This window comes from Sinocyclocheilus rhinocerous, unplaced genomic scaffold (assembly GCF_001515625.1).
Source record: "Sinocyclocheilus rhinocerous isolate Xijiao unplaced genomic scaffold, SAMN03320098_v1.1 scaffold2071, whole genome shotgun sequence".
In the NCBI taxonomy this organism is placed as follows: domain Eukaryota; kingdom Metazoa; phylum Chordata; class Actinopteri; order Cypriniformes; family Cyprinidae; genus Sinocyclocheilus; species Sinocyclocheilus rhinocerous.
The window spans coordinates 317,937-336,409 of record NW_015649573.1 but is presented as its reverse complement, the minus strand read 5'-3'; the positions used below and the strand labels follow the sequence as shown (position 1 = coordinate 336,409).

General features: G+C 36.7%; 1 protein-coding gene across 3 annotated transcripts in view; it reads left to right on the top strand.

The window, feature by feature from the left end:
- The window catches only part of LOC107710761 (disabled homolog 2-interacting protein-like), a 122,764-nt gene that overhangs the window by 33,616 nt on the left and 70,675 nt on the right, over positions 1-18,473 (top strand). Inside the window, exon 1 of one of the 3 annotated variants that reach the window (XM_016515608.1) lies at positions 7,187-7,436. The exons of the other annotated variants lie outside the window; for them this stretch is intronic. Coding sequence (XP_016371094.1) covers positions 7,313-7,436 — 124 coding nt within the window. The 5' untranslated portion in view covers positions 7,187-7,312. Of the gene's footprint in view, positions 1-7,186; positions 7,437-18,473 lie in introns of those variants that run through there. 3 annotated transcript variants of the gene reach the window in all.

Below are 18,473 nucleotides of genomic sequence, written 5' to 3'. Positions count from 1 at the left end.
TGTTATGGATTACCCCGCCTTCCAAATCCTCCTGCTGGAGCAGGGGGAACGCTCTCTTGAGGACCACACGAACGACTTTCTGTCCCTGGCTCAGCTCACGCACTACCCGGACAACTGCCTCTGCACATTCTATCGAGTTGGACTTAACGCCACCATCATCCTCCCTCCGTCGGCTCCACCGTGGGCCGCTATTATGGCTGTGGCCTGGGTCCAACTTGCCTCCTCCTCCTGCTCCGGTTCCCTCCTGTCGTCTCCGTCATCCTCGTCATCCTGCCTGCCTCCACACACCGTGTCGTGACAATTATTATCAATGTTGAAAACAGTTATGTGGAAACCATAATACAGTACATGTTTTTCAGGATTCTTTGATAAACAGACAATTCAAAAGAACAGCATTAGTCTTTTGTAAAAGTATACATGCACATGTATTTACTGTTACTTATGATTAATTTGATGCATCCTTGCTGAATTAATAATGTGTATGTGTATATAACGATAGTACAGGTATAGTTGATCATCATAACCTGCTCAGATGTTGACATAAACATGCTGTTCAGTCAGCAGTTGGATCAGATCATCTTGATCATCTTTAGCCTTATATTTCATCTTCAATCATTCCAAATCACTGGGTGTGTGTTTCTATATATGCGTGCGTGAGCTAAATCTTTACATATTTGAACCTATAATGTATTGTTCTGGTTTTCATGATAACATAAACTTAACAATAAACAGAAAGAGTTGGGTTTAGGGCAATATAATGATATGCAGGTGTGTTTGTGAGTGTGCATATCTGCTTTGCTTGTGTTCCTTGGCTTAATCAAACAGGTTTTTGTCTCCAGAAGATGGCGCTGTGTGCACAGTGCAGAATTTGCCAAAATCTTCTCCAATGATTTAATATAGAAAATAAGACAAGAACACACAAATGTCTGTCTATTTAGTACACAAACTCAATCCCAATGCCTGCATTGATGGATAGAGGAATGATTATATTTGTGAGGGCATCCTCGCTATTTAAAAGGCTAATGAATCATGTTTTGATTTAGATCTAATAATGTCAGCAGATATGTTTGAGGATTAGTAGTTAGTAGTTGTGGTAGTGAGTTACAACCATCACTGCTGCTCACTAGCATTGTATTTTGAATGCTGGTGTACTAGCCAGGCTTCTTAACTTTACCAGCAAGGATGACCTGCATTTTTTGCATGACTATGCTGACCAGTTTGGACTAGCATGTATCTTCATGCTAGTGTAAACTGGTCTTTCTCTGGGCAGTACGGCCACACACTGCAGCACACACAGGAAGCCATTAGGAGTCCGTGTAAGTAGACACATACATCTATCTTCTTTCTCTCCATTTTCTCAATTCTCTTTCTTTCACGCTCTTTGAAGACCACATGAGTTATATGTTATCCATACCTCTCCACTAGGCTAACCCTTTTTCTACCTTTGTTCTTTCCCCTGCAGCAGTTAAATAACATGGTGTGTGGAAGCACCCAGTTTCAGGCTATTTGCAGTGTGTGTTAGTTAAACGAGACCTCTTGAAGTTGTCAGTTGAGTGTGTGCTGTTTTTCATTATGGAGTGGGGTGAGCAGAGGAATGCTCTTATAGCATTCCCCACTCTTTCAACCTCTCACCCTCTCATTGCCCCCTTGTTTCTCTCTTTGAACTTCCCCTCTTCTCATTTTGCGTCTTTCATGTGTTCTCCACCATCTCACATCTCCGCATGTCTCTGTTCCTCACGTCTCACTGTGTGTTTGTGTGTGCAGCTGTGATTTCTCAACAGTCATATCTGCACCTACATGTGAGGGAACGTGTACTACTGTACCTAGAATTACAAAACATAATAACAGCCTATACATCAGTACAAGCACTGCCTTTAAGGCAACAAGATAAAGGGATAGCTCACAAAAAAATGAAAATTATCATAATTTACTCATCCTCAACTTTCTTTCTGCAATGCCACACAAAAGAGAATATTTTGAGAAATTTCATTTTTGAGTAAACTATCCCTTTAATACAGATCAACAAAGTGATTTTTTTAGTTGTGTTTAGTCTATTTGTTCAATATTTACTTGAACATTGAAAAGAGTGAATGTGAACACTGAAGAAAGATAGTATAAAATTGGTTATATTGAGCCATTTTAGCACTTAAAATGGTCACTCTAAAGTTTAAAGTTTTTATTCTTTATCCCAATATGTCCTACTTTGGATCTTTTGGTGATGTTGTGCCCTTTTGTTCCTTCTGCAGCTTTTGTTAGAGTGTGTGTGACTGAAACAGACTGTCAATAGCAAGATAAATGGCAAATCTTTTTTCAGCACAGATTTGTCTTCTCTCCGTCTGCTCTCATTCTGCTTGTCTTTTCTTTTTCTTTGGTGAGGTAGATCTTTTGATACTCTTCACATACAAGGTCAGATAACTAAGTCACTAATCAAACTACTCAAAAACGTTATGCTTACTTTTCTGAACAAAATCCACTCCCTCAAACACGCACACAAGGATAATAAAGGCACATAAAAAGAAAAGAATGCCATTGACCTTCAGTGAAAAGAAATAGGATCAGAAGTGGGTTGAGTCCTGCATAGTACAGAACACACATACTCCAATAAGGTCAGACAGTCTCTTTTTTAAAGAAGTAATTAATCCCAAAAAAATTTAAATGATTTACTCACCAAGAAACTCTAATAATAATAAGTGACATTTAAATTGTTATTCACTGATAATCTTCAGCTACAGTGAGCAGTTAAGATTCGGGGTCAGTAAGATTTTTTTTCTGGATTGAAGTCTCTTATGCTCACCAAGACTGCATTAATTTGATCAATAATCCATTAAAACAGTAATATTGTAAAGTATTATTACAGTGTAAAACAACTGTTTTCTATGTTAATATATATTTTAAAAATCTAATTAAGTCCGTTGATGGCAAAGCTGAATTTTCAACAGCCATTAATCCAGTCTTCAGTTTCACATGATCTTTCAGAACTCATTAAAATATGCTGATTTGGTGCTCAGGATTTTTTTATAATAAGTGTTAAAACAGTTGTGCTGCTGAATATTTTTGTAGAAACCATGATGCAGTTTTTAGGGTTGTTTGATATGTACAAAGTTCAAAAGAACAGCATTTATTTAAAATAGAAATATTTTGATACATTATAAATGTTGTTAACTTTTATCATTTGTATAAACTATTTTGTGGTGTTTTTTGGTCATTTTTTAAACTTAACATATGTGGTCACAATGACCAGTTGTTCTGTGAAAACCTGCATGAAAAATTCCTACTTGTATCCCACTAACGAAATAAAATAATTGTTAATAATGTCATAATTTCCCTTTTTGGCCGAACTATCCCTTTAAGAAAGTTATCTGTAAGGAGTCTGTAAGATAAAAGCACATTCTAGACATGTTGTACTTATCTCTCTCTCTCTCGCTCTCTCTCTGTGTGTGTGTGTGTGTTGTTCCTATTATGGCATCTGGAAGGGCAAGATTGAGCATGCAAGAGATACAATCCTTTAGAAAGTACTTCAGTGTCCATCACTTTTCTCTCACACTCATACTCATGCACACAATCTTAAACTGTGGTGAACGAAATCCCAAGAGTCCCAAGTGTCTAAGTCTAGCAAAGTCATGAGAACAGGAAATTACCTCGATTCTGATTTTGCCCCCAAGTGTGACCTCAAGCAAACAGCCTGTGTTCACTGTTCAAGCAAAGAACAGTGGACCAATGTGTGGTGTTGTGAGAGTGCTACATATTTTCAATACGTCTACAGGGACACAAGGGGGGAATATCCGGCCATAATCCTGATGCTCGGGTTTAACAAGGGCTGAATTGAAGTAATTTAGTGTGATTCTCAGTTTGACTGCTTTATGGCACTGGGCTTGTTGTCACCTGGGTAGTTACAGGAGTCAAACAGAAGGGGGTTGGGCAGGGAATAATTTGGAAGCAGGGAGGTTGAATGGATAACAATAGGCAAATTGAATAGAGTTGAATTTCTGTGTATCGAGGTTCCCTGAAAGAGGCTTGATACTCACACAGACGCTCTAACAGGTGGTGCGACGTGTGTTGCATTGTATTTGCAGATACTGAGACCCTGATATTCGTCTTTCCCCAGAGATGTTAAAGGGATAGTTCACCTAAAAATGAAAATGGCACCATCACTTCTTCACCCTTTTGTCTTTAAAAACCTAATTATACTGGTTTGGAATGACATGAGGGTGAGTACATGATAACAGAATTTTCATTTTTGGTAAACCACCTCTTGTACACGCCTACTGTGATGTCACTCCATATGTAACCACTCAAGAACTTGTTTAATTGCACATTTTTTTTGTCATAATCTCTAATTGTTGCTAGTAAATCACTTGGAAATGAGTGTGCATGTGTGTCTTTGTGTCCATCTGTTCTGCTGTATTCCAGCTGCTTGACCTACACCCTCAGTTCTGGCTCCTGATTGGCTGATGAGAACCATGTCTGGAGAAGCTAGTCTAGGCCCCTTATGAGGATTCACATCTAAAACCTGGACTGGACTTTCTTTAAGACTGGAATAGAGCCTTGATTGGGACTGCAGTGTTTTAATTTGTGTCGGTCTTGCATTGATCTTTGACACAAACTGTATAATGGAATCCATTCATCCATGCCAGCTTATAGTAGGACTCCACTGTCCATTTTTGTTAGAAGACAACACACAGTTATTGGCACAACTCCGGGATATCATCTGGACAGGTTTCAAACCTCCAGCCTCTGGCCAAGTCTTTTATCTCACAGACACGTTTGCTTTCGCTTTGCACCTGGACTGGTTTTTCAAAATTTTTCAGTTGAGGGATTGAACTGGATTGTTCATTGTGCTTGCAAGGCAGTTGCGTTTTTAGAAAATTCTGGATTTTTTTTTAGCTAACAAATGTTCTCCATATGTTTCAGTGACCTTTGATGTTATTTGTGTGTTAAATGAATTCAATATGGTTCAAATGGCTCATCTCAAAAATCTGTGGAACGATGCAAAGGTTAATTGTTCATTTCATTTAGAGGTAAAGTGCCCTTTTTGTACCTCTTGTATCACTCAAGGGGACAGGGTTTGGCTGAATACCATGGCCCTGTTAGCCCCTGCTTGGTAGACGCCATACTGTAGCTTTACCATCTAGCTGAAAAATATACTAGATGGAGTATTTTTTTCTCTCCTAGCAACTACTCTAATAGTAGCCATTTTACCAGTGGGTGTTTTAGGGCTCTTAAAAGCATGACTTTTCTGTATATTTTCACTCCCTGTCTGCTGCCTGTGCCATCACAACTCATAAATGAAGAGATTTCAGATCGCATGCTTTTGTAGGCAGGTGCCATTGAGATGAATAGGAATTATAATGGCAGGCTTTATATTCACCTTTAAGCTCATCATAATAATGTGATCTAATTTGGATATAAATTCAAATTTGTAGGGAAATAGAATTGGTCCAAAAAGAAAAGAGAGAGGGAATTGTTTTAAAGCAGAAGTCTGATGAATGCGAGTTCCTTAGCAATTATTTATGAATCACAGGTGTTTTATATATGAGATGAATGAATGACTGCAGCCAGCAATGAGGCCGAAACCAGCACAGCCAGTGCAAGAAGGCTTCGGCTTTTTAATTTTACTTAACATTATTTTATTTATCCATTATACTGAAGAGACCTTTTTGAAAGATAGTTTTTGTTTGTTTGATTGTTTGTTTTGTAATTTTGAGGTGTTCTGCTTTATTTTGGTTTTAGAAAATAAACGTGCTCTCCTCACAAATCAACTCTTTCTTGTTTTTGTTTCATGCTCTCTGTGCCGTGCCCTGGAATTTTATGTCACTTCCTGTCTCCCGTGGTGTTTGTAGTCAGTTTGTAGTCTGTTTGTCCATTGGTTCCCCTTGATTAGTCTCCCCAGGTGTGTAGGCAGGTGCCATTGAGATGAATAGGAATTATAATGGCAGGCTTTATATTCACCTTTAAGCTCATCATAATAATGTGATCTAATTTGGATATAAATTCAAATTTGTAGGGAAATAGAATTGGTCCAAAAAGAAAAGAGAGAGGGAATTGTTTTAAAGCAGAAGTCTGATGAACTTCTCCTTTTATTTTTGAATCTTACATAAATACACAGTAAAATGAATAAAACCTTACAACATTTCTCATTCCCAAACAAAATTATTTTGTTTATGAAGTTTAAATGTATCATGGTTTCCTCAAAAATATTAAGCTGACTAATAAATGTTTCTTGAGCAGCAAATCAGCATATTAGAATGTTTTCTGATGGATCATGTGACACAGAAGACTGAAGTAATGATGCTGAAAATTCAGCATTGCCATCACAGGAGTAAAGTATATTACAGCTAGAGTTATTTTAAATGTAGTAATATTTTAAAATCTACTGTATTTTTGATCAAATAAGCGCAGCCTTTGTGAGCAGTGAGCAGAAATTATTTCTTTTTAAAACTGACCTTTATACCTCATGGTAGTATTTATTGTACTGCTTTAAATTTGATGATTTAAATAAACAATAATTGTATTACAGTATCAAGAATGATACTGAAAAATTACGTGATATTACTCCAGCTCAAAAGTAAAATGCATAGCGCTAAAGAGAATTTGATGTCACAATGCAAAATAAAATTTTTGTGGTACTAAAAGTATGCTAGTTGTCTTTATGCAATATTATTTCGTATTTGTATGTATAATTTTTTATTGTAATTTTTTTTTAATAAAACTTTTAAGTACTGTTAAAATCAGATACTCTAAGACTTTAACTCAAGTTGTTTTGGAATTGGTGACTTGTAACGTGTAGTGGAGTAATTTTCACTATAAGGTATCTGTACTTTTACTCAAGTATGGTTTTTAGGTACTCTTTACACCTCTGCTTAAATGTGACTGAGAAATGTTCTTGATAAGTTCTTATGTTCCACCTTCTCCTGATCCAGCCCTGGTCTTCACACAAACTCTTCGTACAAACTTTGTCTTCTGGCTGTCTCTCTGTCTGTCTTCAATGGCATACCTCTGCCTTCCCACTACTTAGAGACAAAGTGTGTGTTAGAGAGAGAGAGAGAGAGAGAGAGTGAGCATGTGGCACTGAAGAGCCTTTTGAGCTTTTCCCCTCTCCGTGAGAAATCAAGAGAGAGAGAGAGAGAGAAAAAGCAAACTCCCCCCCTACAGTTGGACTTTTCCCAGACTTGAGTGCTGGAATGGATTTCCTCTGATACTTTCCTCTGATACTTCACAACTGTGGAGTTTATGCACAGAAGGGATCTTTAAAGTTTTGTTGACTGAGCGTGTGTATGCGAGGCGTGTGTGTGACAGGAGCGTGCTAGGAGCTATGTCAGGTGTTACGCGGCAAGGTTCTGGGAGACCAGGATATTACTACAGACTCCTGGGTCGAACGAGGCTACAGAGACAGCGCAGCCGCTCCAGGAGTAGAAGCAGAGCCACAAACAATAGGGGTAAACATCTTGTTCTAACTTTACTACATTGTTTCTGAAATATTCCCTCCGACCTTTTAAAATACTTTTACGTGTTGTTAATGGTGCAGTATATATTAATATTTCCCATAACAGTTACATTTGTCACACTTACCTGCAGTATGTTAAGTTTGTGTGTGAGATTTCTGTTGTTGCCACAGTAGTAAAACATCATAACAGCCCGTCTTTTAGAGTGCAACTGCCATAAACACGGTTATTACCGCATTGTTTATGGCAGCACTCTTCTGAGTACTTCACTTTTTAGAAAAGCTTTTTCAACTTTATTTTAATTCTGAATAAGAACATCATTGAATGAATAAACTCTAAGAAATATAACTCACTTTAATTTGCACTATTTTTTAGATCTAAAAAACTGTATGCAAACACTTCCTTTTTAACCATGAACCAGAGTTGCTATTAATGTGTTTCTGTTCGAATATTGTTTTGTTGTGTTTGTGTGTGTTAATGAGGAAAAAATGTGAGTGATGCTCAGGTATTGTTGTCTAATCACAGTTTGCCAGTTGTCGAAGTGTGAGTCTGTGCTTTAGTAGTGGGACTTTTTTTGGAGATTAAATTGTTGGTGGAAGTAGGTGACTGTTTTTGTGTATCATTAAAACATAATTGACACATTCACTCAGCCAATTAATTCAAAAACAACTAATTCATGCAGTAACCAAGTGCCACTACTGTATGTTGCTTGGCAATGCTGAAAGACTGATTCTTGGACTTTGGAAGTATTTTCTTTTGTTTTAATATAATATCAAATTTGACAAATGTATTTATTCATAAAGAAGACATAGTACTGAGATGTGAAGTAAAGTGTTAACTTCTGTTTCATAGAAATATTGTATAAAGCAACATCAACATGGAGCGATCAAGGTGGCCTCATGTCTGTGGCCTGTGGCTGTTTTGACATTCAGTACAAAAGCATATTGTATTTAATGCAAAATTTTGTATTTTTACATATAATTTCTGAATATTATGTTTGTTTCTATCTGATCTTGAATAATTGGTTAAGTTCCCTGTATAAGAAACTTAGCCACTCTGTCAGTTTAGTGTTAGTTGTAACACCTAAGTATCACCGGATAAAACCACAGAAGCCATAAAGTTAGTTAACGAGCCCTCACGCGAGTGGGTGGAGTGAGCGCCTGTTTGTGGAGAAGTGGTTATTATCAGCTGTAACTTTACGGCTTAACAACAAGACAGGTGACCAGCCACAAGTATTGAACCTGACACACCAAACGCACTCTTACTCACACAGTTTTCCAAACCAGTCAAGCAGGAACTCCAGTACTTTAGTATGGCCCAACAAGCTTCTGCTCTCTCTCTTTCTCTCTCTCACACACACACACTGAGTAATTTCAGATGTGATGGCTGAGAATGGCTTCTTTAAACTCTCATCCAGGTTATGGCTATCTAGGCTCATTACACAGGGGATCGATTGAGATCCCTGAGTCATTCAAACTTAATTCAGTCACTGAGAGAATCGATTCATGTAGTAGATGAGGTGCTTTGTGATGGGGCTTTGTAATGGCACAGCTGTTTTGGGGACTTGGCAGGCTCAAGGTGACATCACTGTGGTAAACTTTTGAGTTTGAGTAAAAGGTTTGAGAAAACAGAAGCTGTGACTTAAGAGAGGTTCTAACATTTAGGATAGATGTCTTGAACTCAGTATGTTTGTTTATTTGCTTGAATGATAATGATATTTTCTGTTCAGTGACATGTGGGTTTTACTTTATCAAGATTTTTGTTTGACAGCAAGAGAATCCAGAAGTTTTCCAGTGGGATGATTGTCATAGAAGATTTTGCATGTTTTGTGGGTGTGGATCTACTTAACTGTCAAGCTGTATGTTAAAAGATCAGTTCTTGTTTACAGTTCTGCGCTTATTCATGTTAAGTAGGGATAATATTGCAATGTCTATTAGGGTTGGGTGATATGCTCCATTGTCATACCATCCTATCCTCAGCTTGTGAGATCTTCATGGTACGGCTAGAAGCAGCCTAATGTTAGTATAATCTATTAACTAAACATGTCTACTAATTATAATGCTTACATCTCCTCAGTTATTCAGCAGCTACAGAAAACAAGCAAATAACATTTACATTATCAAAGAACATCACTCATGTCCGTCTAGTGCAAATTTTATGCATTTTTAAAAATCACTCCCGTTATAATCAGTGAAACAATCTCTTATACTTACATTGCACATACATCTGCACTTTGTTGTTTATCCTGAGAGAATTCGCACGAGAGCAGAATTCAGTCAGCAAGCGCTCACTCAACAACAAAACTCATCTGAACGCCTCTAATTGGCCAGTGCCTTCATAAACTCAACAGAATCACATGTGATTGGTTATAACGCACAACACTGTAAAAATGCGTAAAAAGAAATATGATGGGACAAATAAGCCCTAATATTAATTAGATAATACTATCCTAATAAAAATAATAATAATAATAATAATAATAATAGTAATAATCGTCTTGATATCATCAAGGGCATCAGCCACAGGCGATATTTCTGGCTATCGTCGATACGTGATACTATCATCTATCGGCACAACCCTAATGTCTATGTGTGCATGGAACATCACTGTTAGTGTTACTATTATTATTATTATTTCTTATTTATCTTGTCCTCCAGTAAGTAACCAGTATTTCAAAGAGCGAGTAATAAAAAGTAAAACATACACACTCATTATTCTCGTGTGAAGGTGCACGTCACCGGTGGGATCATGCAAATTGAGTGTACAGGGAACAGAATTATGAGCTTTGTTATCTGCGGTGCTTGTTTTGGTTCTGCTGACTGATAGCTTATCAGTTCATGCATGACAGAAGATGGCAGCACTTTGGATCTGAATATTCAAATACTGCACCAGTATGAGGTAATGGCGCCTCCATGAGCTCAACTCTGTTACACAACCAATTACACACACACACCTCACATGGGGTGGATAAACACACATACTGTAATTACCCTGTTTAAACTCATGTTTGAGAACATGCATAGGACTGGAGAGAAAATTGTAGCCTATGTATTTACGTCCAGCACAGCCAGCTGCATGTGTGTTTGTGCAGTGTTCTCTGTCTAGCTCTCCCTTCCTTCCTCCCCTCTGTTCATTTTTGATAATACAGCATTACATCACCACTGTATCAGCTGTTAAACGGACAACCTGTGAAACACACACACTGACACAGCTGTGTGAGGAATAACCTGTTCTGGGAACAGTACAACAGCAGCTTTTCCCATAGTCGATGCGTTTTGCTATGCTATGGTTTTTAATATCTGATTAGTAAACGCATGGGAACGTGATTAGTGGGCTTAGCGGTGACTGACAGTTGCATGCAGCTGTGGTTTTCAAATGTTTGCTCTGCATTATCTCACAGGAATGCTATGTCAGAAGATTATGGTGGAGAATGTGTTGTACTGCTGATGATGGACCAGTTTCACCATTTCTTACTCTAGATACGACCAAGATTAAAACTGGGAAATTGGTCTGAGTGTCACTTTGTTGGAGCTGTGACACATTGTGTAATGGAGTCAGGGCAGACAACACTTCTTGAGCCCATTCTCACCTCCTCTAATCAACATTTCCTATCTACTGCTGTGGCCTAGTAAATGCTGTGGCATGTTATTTGATGTTAGGGGTTGGCAACATGACCAAAATATTATATCTAGGGTGGCCATATGTGCCATTTATACGGGACACGTCCTGGCCAGGATTTTTATATTGCCTAAAACACCCAAAGTACTTTGACCAATAACATGCAGGTATTGTACATAATCAACCAATCGTGGCGCGTGAGAAGATGGGATCTACAGAGAAAGAACAAAAATGTTTGTTCGTTCGTTCGACTTGAAGCACCGCTGCGCAGACCGATCATTGTATGACACCAAAGTATACAGCGAGAGCGATTCGAAAGCATATGGAGCCGTCTGCTCTGCTCTCCATAGCTCTCGCGAATGTCATACAATGATCGATCTGCACAGTGCAAACAACCAAAACCTGTATATTTTAGGCAATATAGAAATCCTGGCGAGGACATGTCCCATAAAAATGGTCTGTATGGTTACCCTACTTATATCACGATACGAGTAATTTTATTTCACGGCAGCGTATATCACAACATAGTTATTTTTACTTTAAATAAGGTCTTTATGATATACAAAATTTTGATACCATAGAAATGTCATAATTCTTGTCACCAGTGTCGATATCACAAAAAAACTAATACTAGCCTAAATAAAAAAGAAAAGAAATGCTACATACTTTGTATAAAGTAATCAAATGTATAAAATCACTGCATGTTCTTCACTGTGTAAATGAAATATATATTTCTTCTTATTAAAGTCAAGAGTAGTGAGAGATTTTCTCTCTTTTATTTTTTGATTAACATGAATAACAGACAGCAGGAATTTTAGACTGCTGTCACTTTAAGAGCTTCCCGGATCCAATATACTGTTGCACACTTTCTCTGCTCTTTGGCCTAAATTACTGTGTTTACGAGGATACTTGCAAAAACGGGAACTTTTGTGTGTATTTAATCGTTCAAGGCCTATAAAGCGGCAAAAATAACTCCGTTCAATACTCCGCACTCTGTGAGAACTGTCTTCACATGCGCGCGCCTCTCTAACAGCGCTCAGAAACAGTTTCTCAGACAGTGTGCGCATATAGTGAAATGAGTTCTCTTTCACTGCTAATTGCATTTCAACATCTTAAAATGACCATGTAGCACAGCAATGTCACGTGAGTATGTAACCACGATAGAGACGATAGTCAAAAATCTCTATCGGTTGATAAATTTCTACCAGTTAATCGTGTCTACTGATATATCACCCACCCCTATTTGAAGCATTGCGCCATCCCCATGTGGGCAACATGAGGTTGAATCTAGCTTTCCAATCCCATTTTTACTAGTAGCTAGTGCATGTGATTTGATGCATTGAACTGTGGTGCTCATGTGGACACTATGAGTTTGAATCTGGCTTGCAACACATTCTGATCCCAGTTCCATTTTTTCTTCCCATCATTTCTTGTCATGTCTTTGCTATATTTTTGTTGTATGTCTCTAAAGAGCTATGGTTTAGTTAGATACATTGGGCCATGGTGCTCATGTGGGAAATAAGAGGTTCAATACAGCTCACATTACTGTACAATTCATACCTCTTCTCATCATCATTTCTGTCAACCTTGGCTTAGTAGTTGGTGCATGTGATTTGATACATTGCACCATAGTACTAATGTGAACAATGTGAGGTTAAATCTGGCTTGCAACACTTTTGGATACTTTTCCCATTTCTTCTCCCCATCGTTTCTTGTCATCTCAGAATTGTTGTCACATCTCTACAAAACTGTAGCTTAGCAACTGGTGCATGTGATTTGATACATTGTGCTGTAGTGCTCTCATAGGCAACTACCAGCTCCAGAATCCAGCTCCCAGCATTTTCCTCTTCCCACCTCTTCACCCAATCATTTCCTGTAATCTCTCTACTTTTCTTTTTTTTTTAAATGAAACCTTTACGCATTTATAATCAGAGACAGGTGTTGTAGCACATCAAATGTGTTTTGTGATGTGGACACACAATCTGATATGATTCACTTTCTGCACCCTCAACACGGATGAGTTCATCATACTCTGTGCCGAGAAGTGAGGAAATACAGTTGCTTTACAGAATGCTGTGGGGAATGCTGATGGGTTTGAGCCGGAATTCTGCTGGAGTTTCCATTAAACGTCACATCTCATCTATTTATACAGGAAACTAGGGTAAATACTACTTAAAAAAAACAACTTGCCAAGGTTACAGTATGTCAAAGAGTGATCTGATAAAAATGTCTATAGTTTTCATAGGGTGTGTGCTTGTGTGGGTTTTACAGTTAGCTATAGGGTAATCCAGAGAGTGTAAACTTAACAACAGAAGATAGGTCAGTCTGGAAAGTCAAAACAGACAAAGGAAGAGAGTGAGAAAACGGAAAAAGAGCTTGATGAAGACAAGAAAGACAGGAAATAAAAAGAACGAGGGAGGTGAAAGGACAACAGAGATAACAGTGATTAAACAGGCAGGGAAAAACAAAAAGCTTTGTCAGAATGGTCTGATAGCTGAATGTTGTGCTAGAGTAGGTCAGTCAGTGAAATATTTTTAACTAGTTCATAGTTGTGTTAGTGATTTGCTATAGTTGGGTCTCCGTGTGTGTGTGTGTTTTATGTCTTGGAATGTCGGCGTTTTCTTCAGCCTTATGTGCAAAAACAGCTAATTCTTTTTGCTGTGCTTCCCACACACATATCACTTGTTCACATTCACACTCTCTGTCTCTCACTCACATTGACATCTGACCAAAATGTAAAAAAAAATAATAATAATAATAGAGCTAATTTGCATTAGTTGTGTTCAACTTCTCTTCTTGTTGATCTTTTAGTAACTATTGGCTTCAAAGAGTTGTACTTTCAGTTGTATCATTTCCTCTTTACCTTAGTGGAAGTGGTATTTCAAAGGGTCTGGGCCACTAATATAAAGGTTTCAAGTTCACTTTGTAGTGATGATCCAGGAACTGAGCGGATACTGAGATCACAATTCAGCACTGAGCAAAGCCACTAAACCAGATTCTGCTCCAGATGGATTGGCCCTGTTATTAGTGTTCTGTAAGTTGTTTTGGACAGAAAGCATGTGGTGAGTGGTTTGTTAATTGGATTCGCTTCAATCATGAGTAGTCTGACATACCGCAGACCCCTGTAGAGAACAGATCGAGCTCATAATGTGCCGCCTTGATTCATCTCTGACTCTTTTACTCATTATGCACTACTACTGTTGACTTGTATAAATAACAAATGGTCATTACACATACAACTAACCAGAAGAGATGAAATCAAATACACGTGTCTGTGTATGCTAATGCTGCATTGTTATAATGCACACTCTGGACTCTTTGGAAAAAGTTGGTTGGTTAAACATAGATTTGCAACATGTTTGGAGAAAAAAAGAAAGAAAAGAAAATGGGCCTCCTGACAGACAGATGTACTGTCTCATAGTATAATATTTTACTCTACCATTTTCCATTTTCAAAGAGCTGACAGGTGGGCATCTCTTTTGCGTATGTGTGCATTCTTTGCATGGCTGTTAAGTCATTCAAGCACAGTGAGCTTTAGGAGCGGATGCAGAGAGTGTTTGATTAGAAAAAAAAAGGAACCACACACCCTTTGCATGCAAAAACCATTCATATGGTTGTTTTTTAAATAAGGGTGGCACCCCTCATATTTGCTGCAATGTTGAGATCACATGATAATGTGCCACTCATCTCAGTAATTCTACTGTTGTTGGACTTTTCCAGTTGCAGAGCAAACAAATCACAATTATTCTATGTAGTAACATTTGCAACAGGTGTCAGTGTTTTGTCCAAGACCACTGTTGTATAAGTTGATTAGGAAGATAAATAAGAAAAAATATATATATATATGTGACAAATAAATTATGGTCTATTTTAAATAGAACATTAAACATAACATTTATGCTTCATACAATACCAAAAATCATACTATATGTTATACATAAAGTTGCTACTGCAAAGTGAGTACAGCAAACTGTGAGTATTCTTATGTTTGCTTATTTCTTATTCCTAATCATGTACAGACTACCTTTCAAAAGTTTGTGATGAGTGCAATTGTTGTTGTTGTTTTAATAGAAATTAATACTTTTATTTAGCAATGATACATTAAATTCATCAAAAGTGGCAATAAAGACATTTATAATGTGACTATTTCATTATAAAATAGATATACATTAATGTATTAAATATGTATTTAGTTATTCCAAATTGTATTATATTTCACAATATTACTTGTTTCACTGTATTTTTGATCAAAAATAATTTTTCAAGAGAGAGAGAACATAAAATGATGATTTAAAATGGTGAAGATCACATGAAAGGATCTTATAACTCGTTTACACGTGTCAATACATTTGTGAGGACATTTTCCAAGGTTTGGACTTTACAATTATGAGTACAATAATCCAGTTTGTCGGCATGTAACAGTGTGTTTCAGTTCTTGATAGAGTCAGGTTTTGTGGAGTTATGTGTGTTCGATCATGAGGCATGTTCCGTAACTTCACTCTCACTCTGGAATGTCCTCTACAGGAAAACCTGGAAACATTGTGTCCCAGCCCTCAGCTCAGGAAGTGTGTTTTCTGACCCGTGTGCGTCGATAGTTGGTCTTGCTTCTGTAAGAGAGTATTCTAAGACTGGCTGAATTCTCAGCAGGTCTGAGATGTGGTTGCTATGGGAACAGCAGAGCAAGGCAATTGTCCTGTATGACCACTGGGCAGGTACCTGTCAATCATGGTGTCGGATAGGACAGCCGGGTCTAATGGAAACACATGTTCAGCTCAAGGAGAGAGACAGTTATGCAGGTGTTGGTGTGTGTGTGTGTGTGTGTGGTCATATCTTCTTGCCTTATTGCACTGTTCTTGAGAGGTTACATCATGACGCTGGTTGTAATTTTGTTTAGACAACAAAAGACATTCAACAGCAAACACCTTTTTATCAGCATCTAAGGATAAATGAAATAAATTGCTGTTTGACATCTCTGACTGAAAAACACGACCTCTGGTGAAGGAGTTTTATTTTTATTGAAGTAAAAGTAAAACTTTGTACATCAATAAAGCAGAAATGTATTCCATTTTGTTAGTTTTTTTACTAATTAGTCACTGAAAATTACCATGGTACAGTTTTTCTTGACATGGCACCATGGTAAAAATTTTCAAAAAATATGTTTAATTACATTTAAATTTAGGATTTTTCTATTTAAATAGTGGAATAAATTAATATAATCATATTTTAAATTCTAAAACGTGTATTTAAAAATATTTGTGCCATGTTTAGTCAAATACTTCATGGTAATATAAATAAATAAATAAATAAATAAACCAACATTGTAATCATATCATAAATTCAAAAATGTGTATTTAAATGTATATTTAAAAAAATCCTTTTGTCATATTTTTGTCAAATAATTTTAATGAAGTTTAATGAATTCATTTTCTCGACATGGCACCATGGTAAAATAAAAAAAAAAGTTTAATTCAATTTAAATTTAGAATATTTCTATTTAAATAGTGAAAAAATAATATAATCATATTTTAAATATAATTTTGTGCCATATTTTGTCAAATACTTTGTGGTAAACAAACAAGCAAATAAATAAATACATAAATAAATAAGAATTATAATCATATCATAAATTCCAAAATGCATATTTTAAATGTATATTTAAAAAAAATCCTTTTGTCATATTTTTGTCAAATACTTTTAATGAAATGTAATTGTTTCATGAATTAATTTTACCTTTAACAATCTTTTATGATGATCATTAGCAGCCCTGTTTGATGCACATATGCAGTGTAATCAGTCCTAAACCAAAAACATCTGGCATGTAGTTGGTAAATAAATCAATGTTATAGGTTACAGATAAGTAAATGTTGTCTTATAAAGACCTGTGTGTGTTTGTTGGTATATTTGTGCATCTTTTTTTATTTTTCTCTGCCTGAGCATACAGGTGGTTGACACTTGTAGCAGGACTAAATGAAACCACAGTGATCGTCACGCTAATCTAGAACCACACACATAGTAGCCACAAGGACTTAATTTTTTTTATTTCAGTTCAAGCAGACGCTCGCTCTCACTCTCTCACAGCTGCATTCCTTCACATCTTCTATCTTTAACAAGCAGACACTCACACACTGAGAGAAAGTGAAAGCCATCTCTCCCAGATCAAACTACACGGCTCCTCACTGTTGAATTCTCATTACACATCACCGCCGGGCTTGATGGAAACTGGTTGACTTGATTGAAGTTTAATAATCCGCTGTTGAAAGGGTTTTTAGCAGGATAATCAGACCTCTGCACTTCCACCTGCTTCTTTGTCATTCATTTTTGTGTTTAGCATTTTAAAATCTGTTTTGAAAACAATCTTGATCTGAGAGAAGATGTATTTAGGCATACTAGGGTAACCAGACATCCGGCTGCAGCTTTCCTGTGTAACATCCTAGTTTAGTTTTTTGTGTGAAATAATACCAAGTAGCTAACAGGGCACTGCTCACTATAGAGATTTTGGTAACACTTTACCACTTTATTCAGTTATAATTATTTACGGCAAAAATACACAGAGCAACTTTTTATTTCATAGATAATAATATAGGCAAACTTATTGATTCATTGACCACTGTTCTAGAAAGGTTTTTGTTTTGTTTTCATTTCAAAATTCTGTTTACATTAGTGTGCAGTTTTCCTGAATTGTCCTGCAGTGTCACATGCTAAAGTTGATCTAATGTGATTTAAATGACTTTTGTGTAATACTTAATAATATGTTTTGGGCCTTCAATTCTTCATGGAATATTTGTACAAAGTAGTATGATTGTACAAAATTGTATGTATTACAATGTATTTATCACGCTACTAATATGTACTGTAAGTGAACTGCAAAAAAAGCTGAAAATTATTTAAAATGGTCTAATAAATAATGAAATGAATTCTTTCCATATAAATGTAAACTTACAGTACAATCTTGCACTTGAAGAAAGCTTATGTCCACGTTATTTCCCAGTCCACACAACATACCAGATGGTTGAAATTTGGGAAATTGGGTGAAACGATGCTTGAAAATAATTCATACTCCTGCCTTTATGAATGGGCTTTAATTTAGGACATCTATGTAGGGATGCACCGAATGTTCGGCAACCGAAATTATTTGACCGAAAATTGTAACAAAAGCTTTTTCGGTGTTGAATAAGCGAAAGACCCGAATAAATTGTACCGAACAATGACATGATGCGATCAAATAGAGGCGCACGCTAATGCAACAAACACGTCGGCAGTACAACAATATTTTTTAGCTTGTACTGCAACTATACTAAAAGTTAACATATGAATACTGATAGTTTTCTAATTAAATACGTGTAGTAGCATTTTCAGTACACTTTGAAGTATAGTCTTAGTAAACTACTAGTTTAGTAGTTTTATACTGCAAGT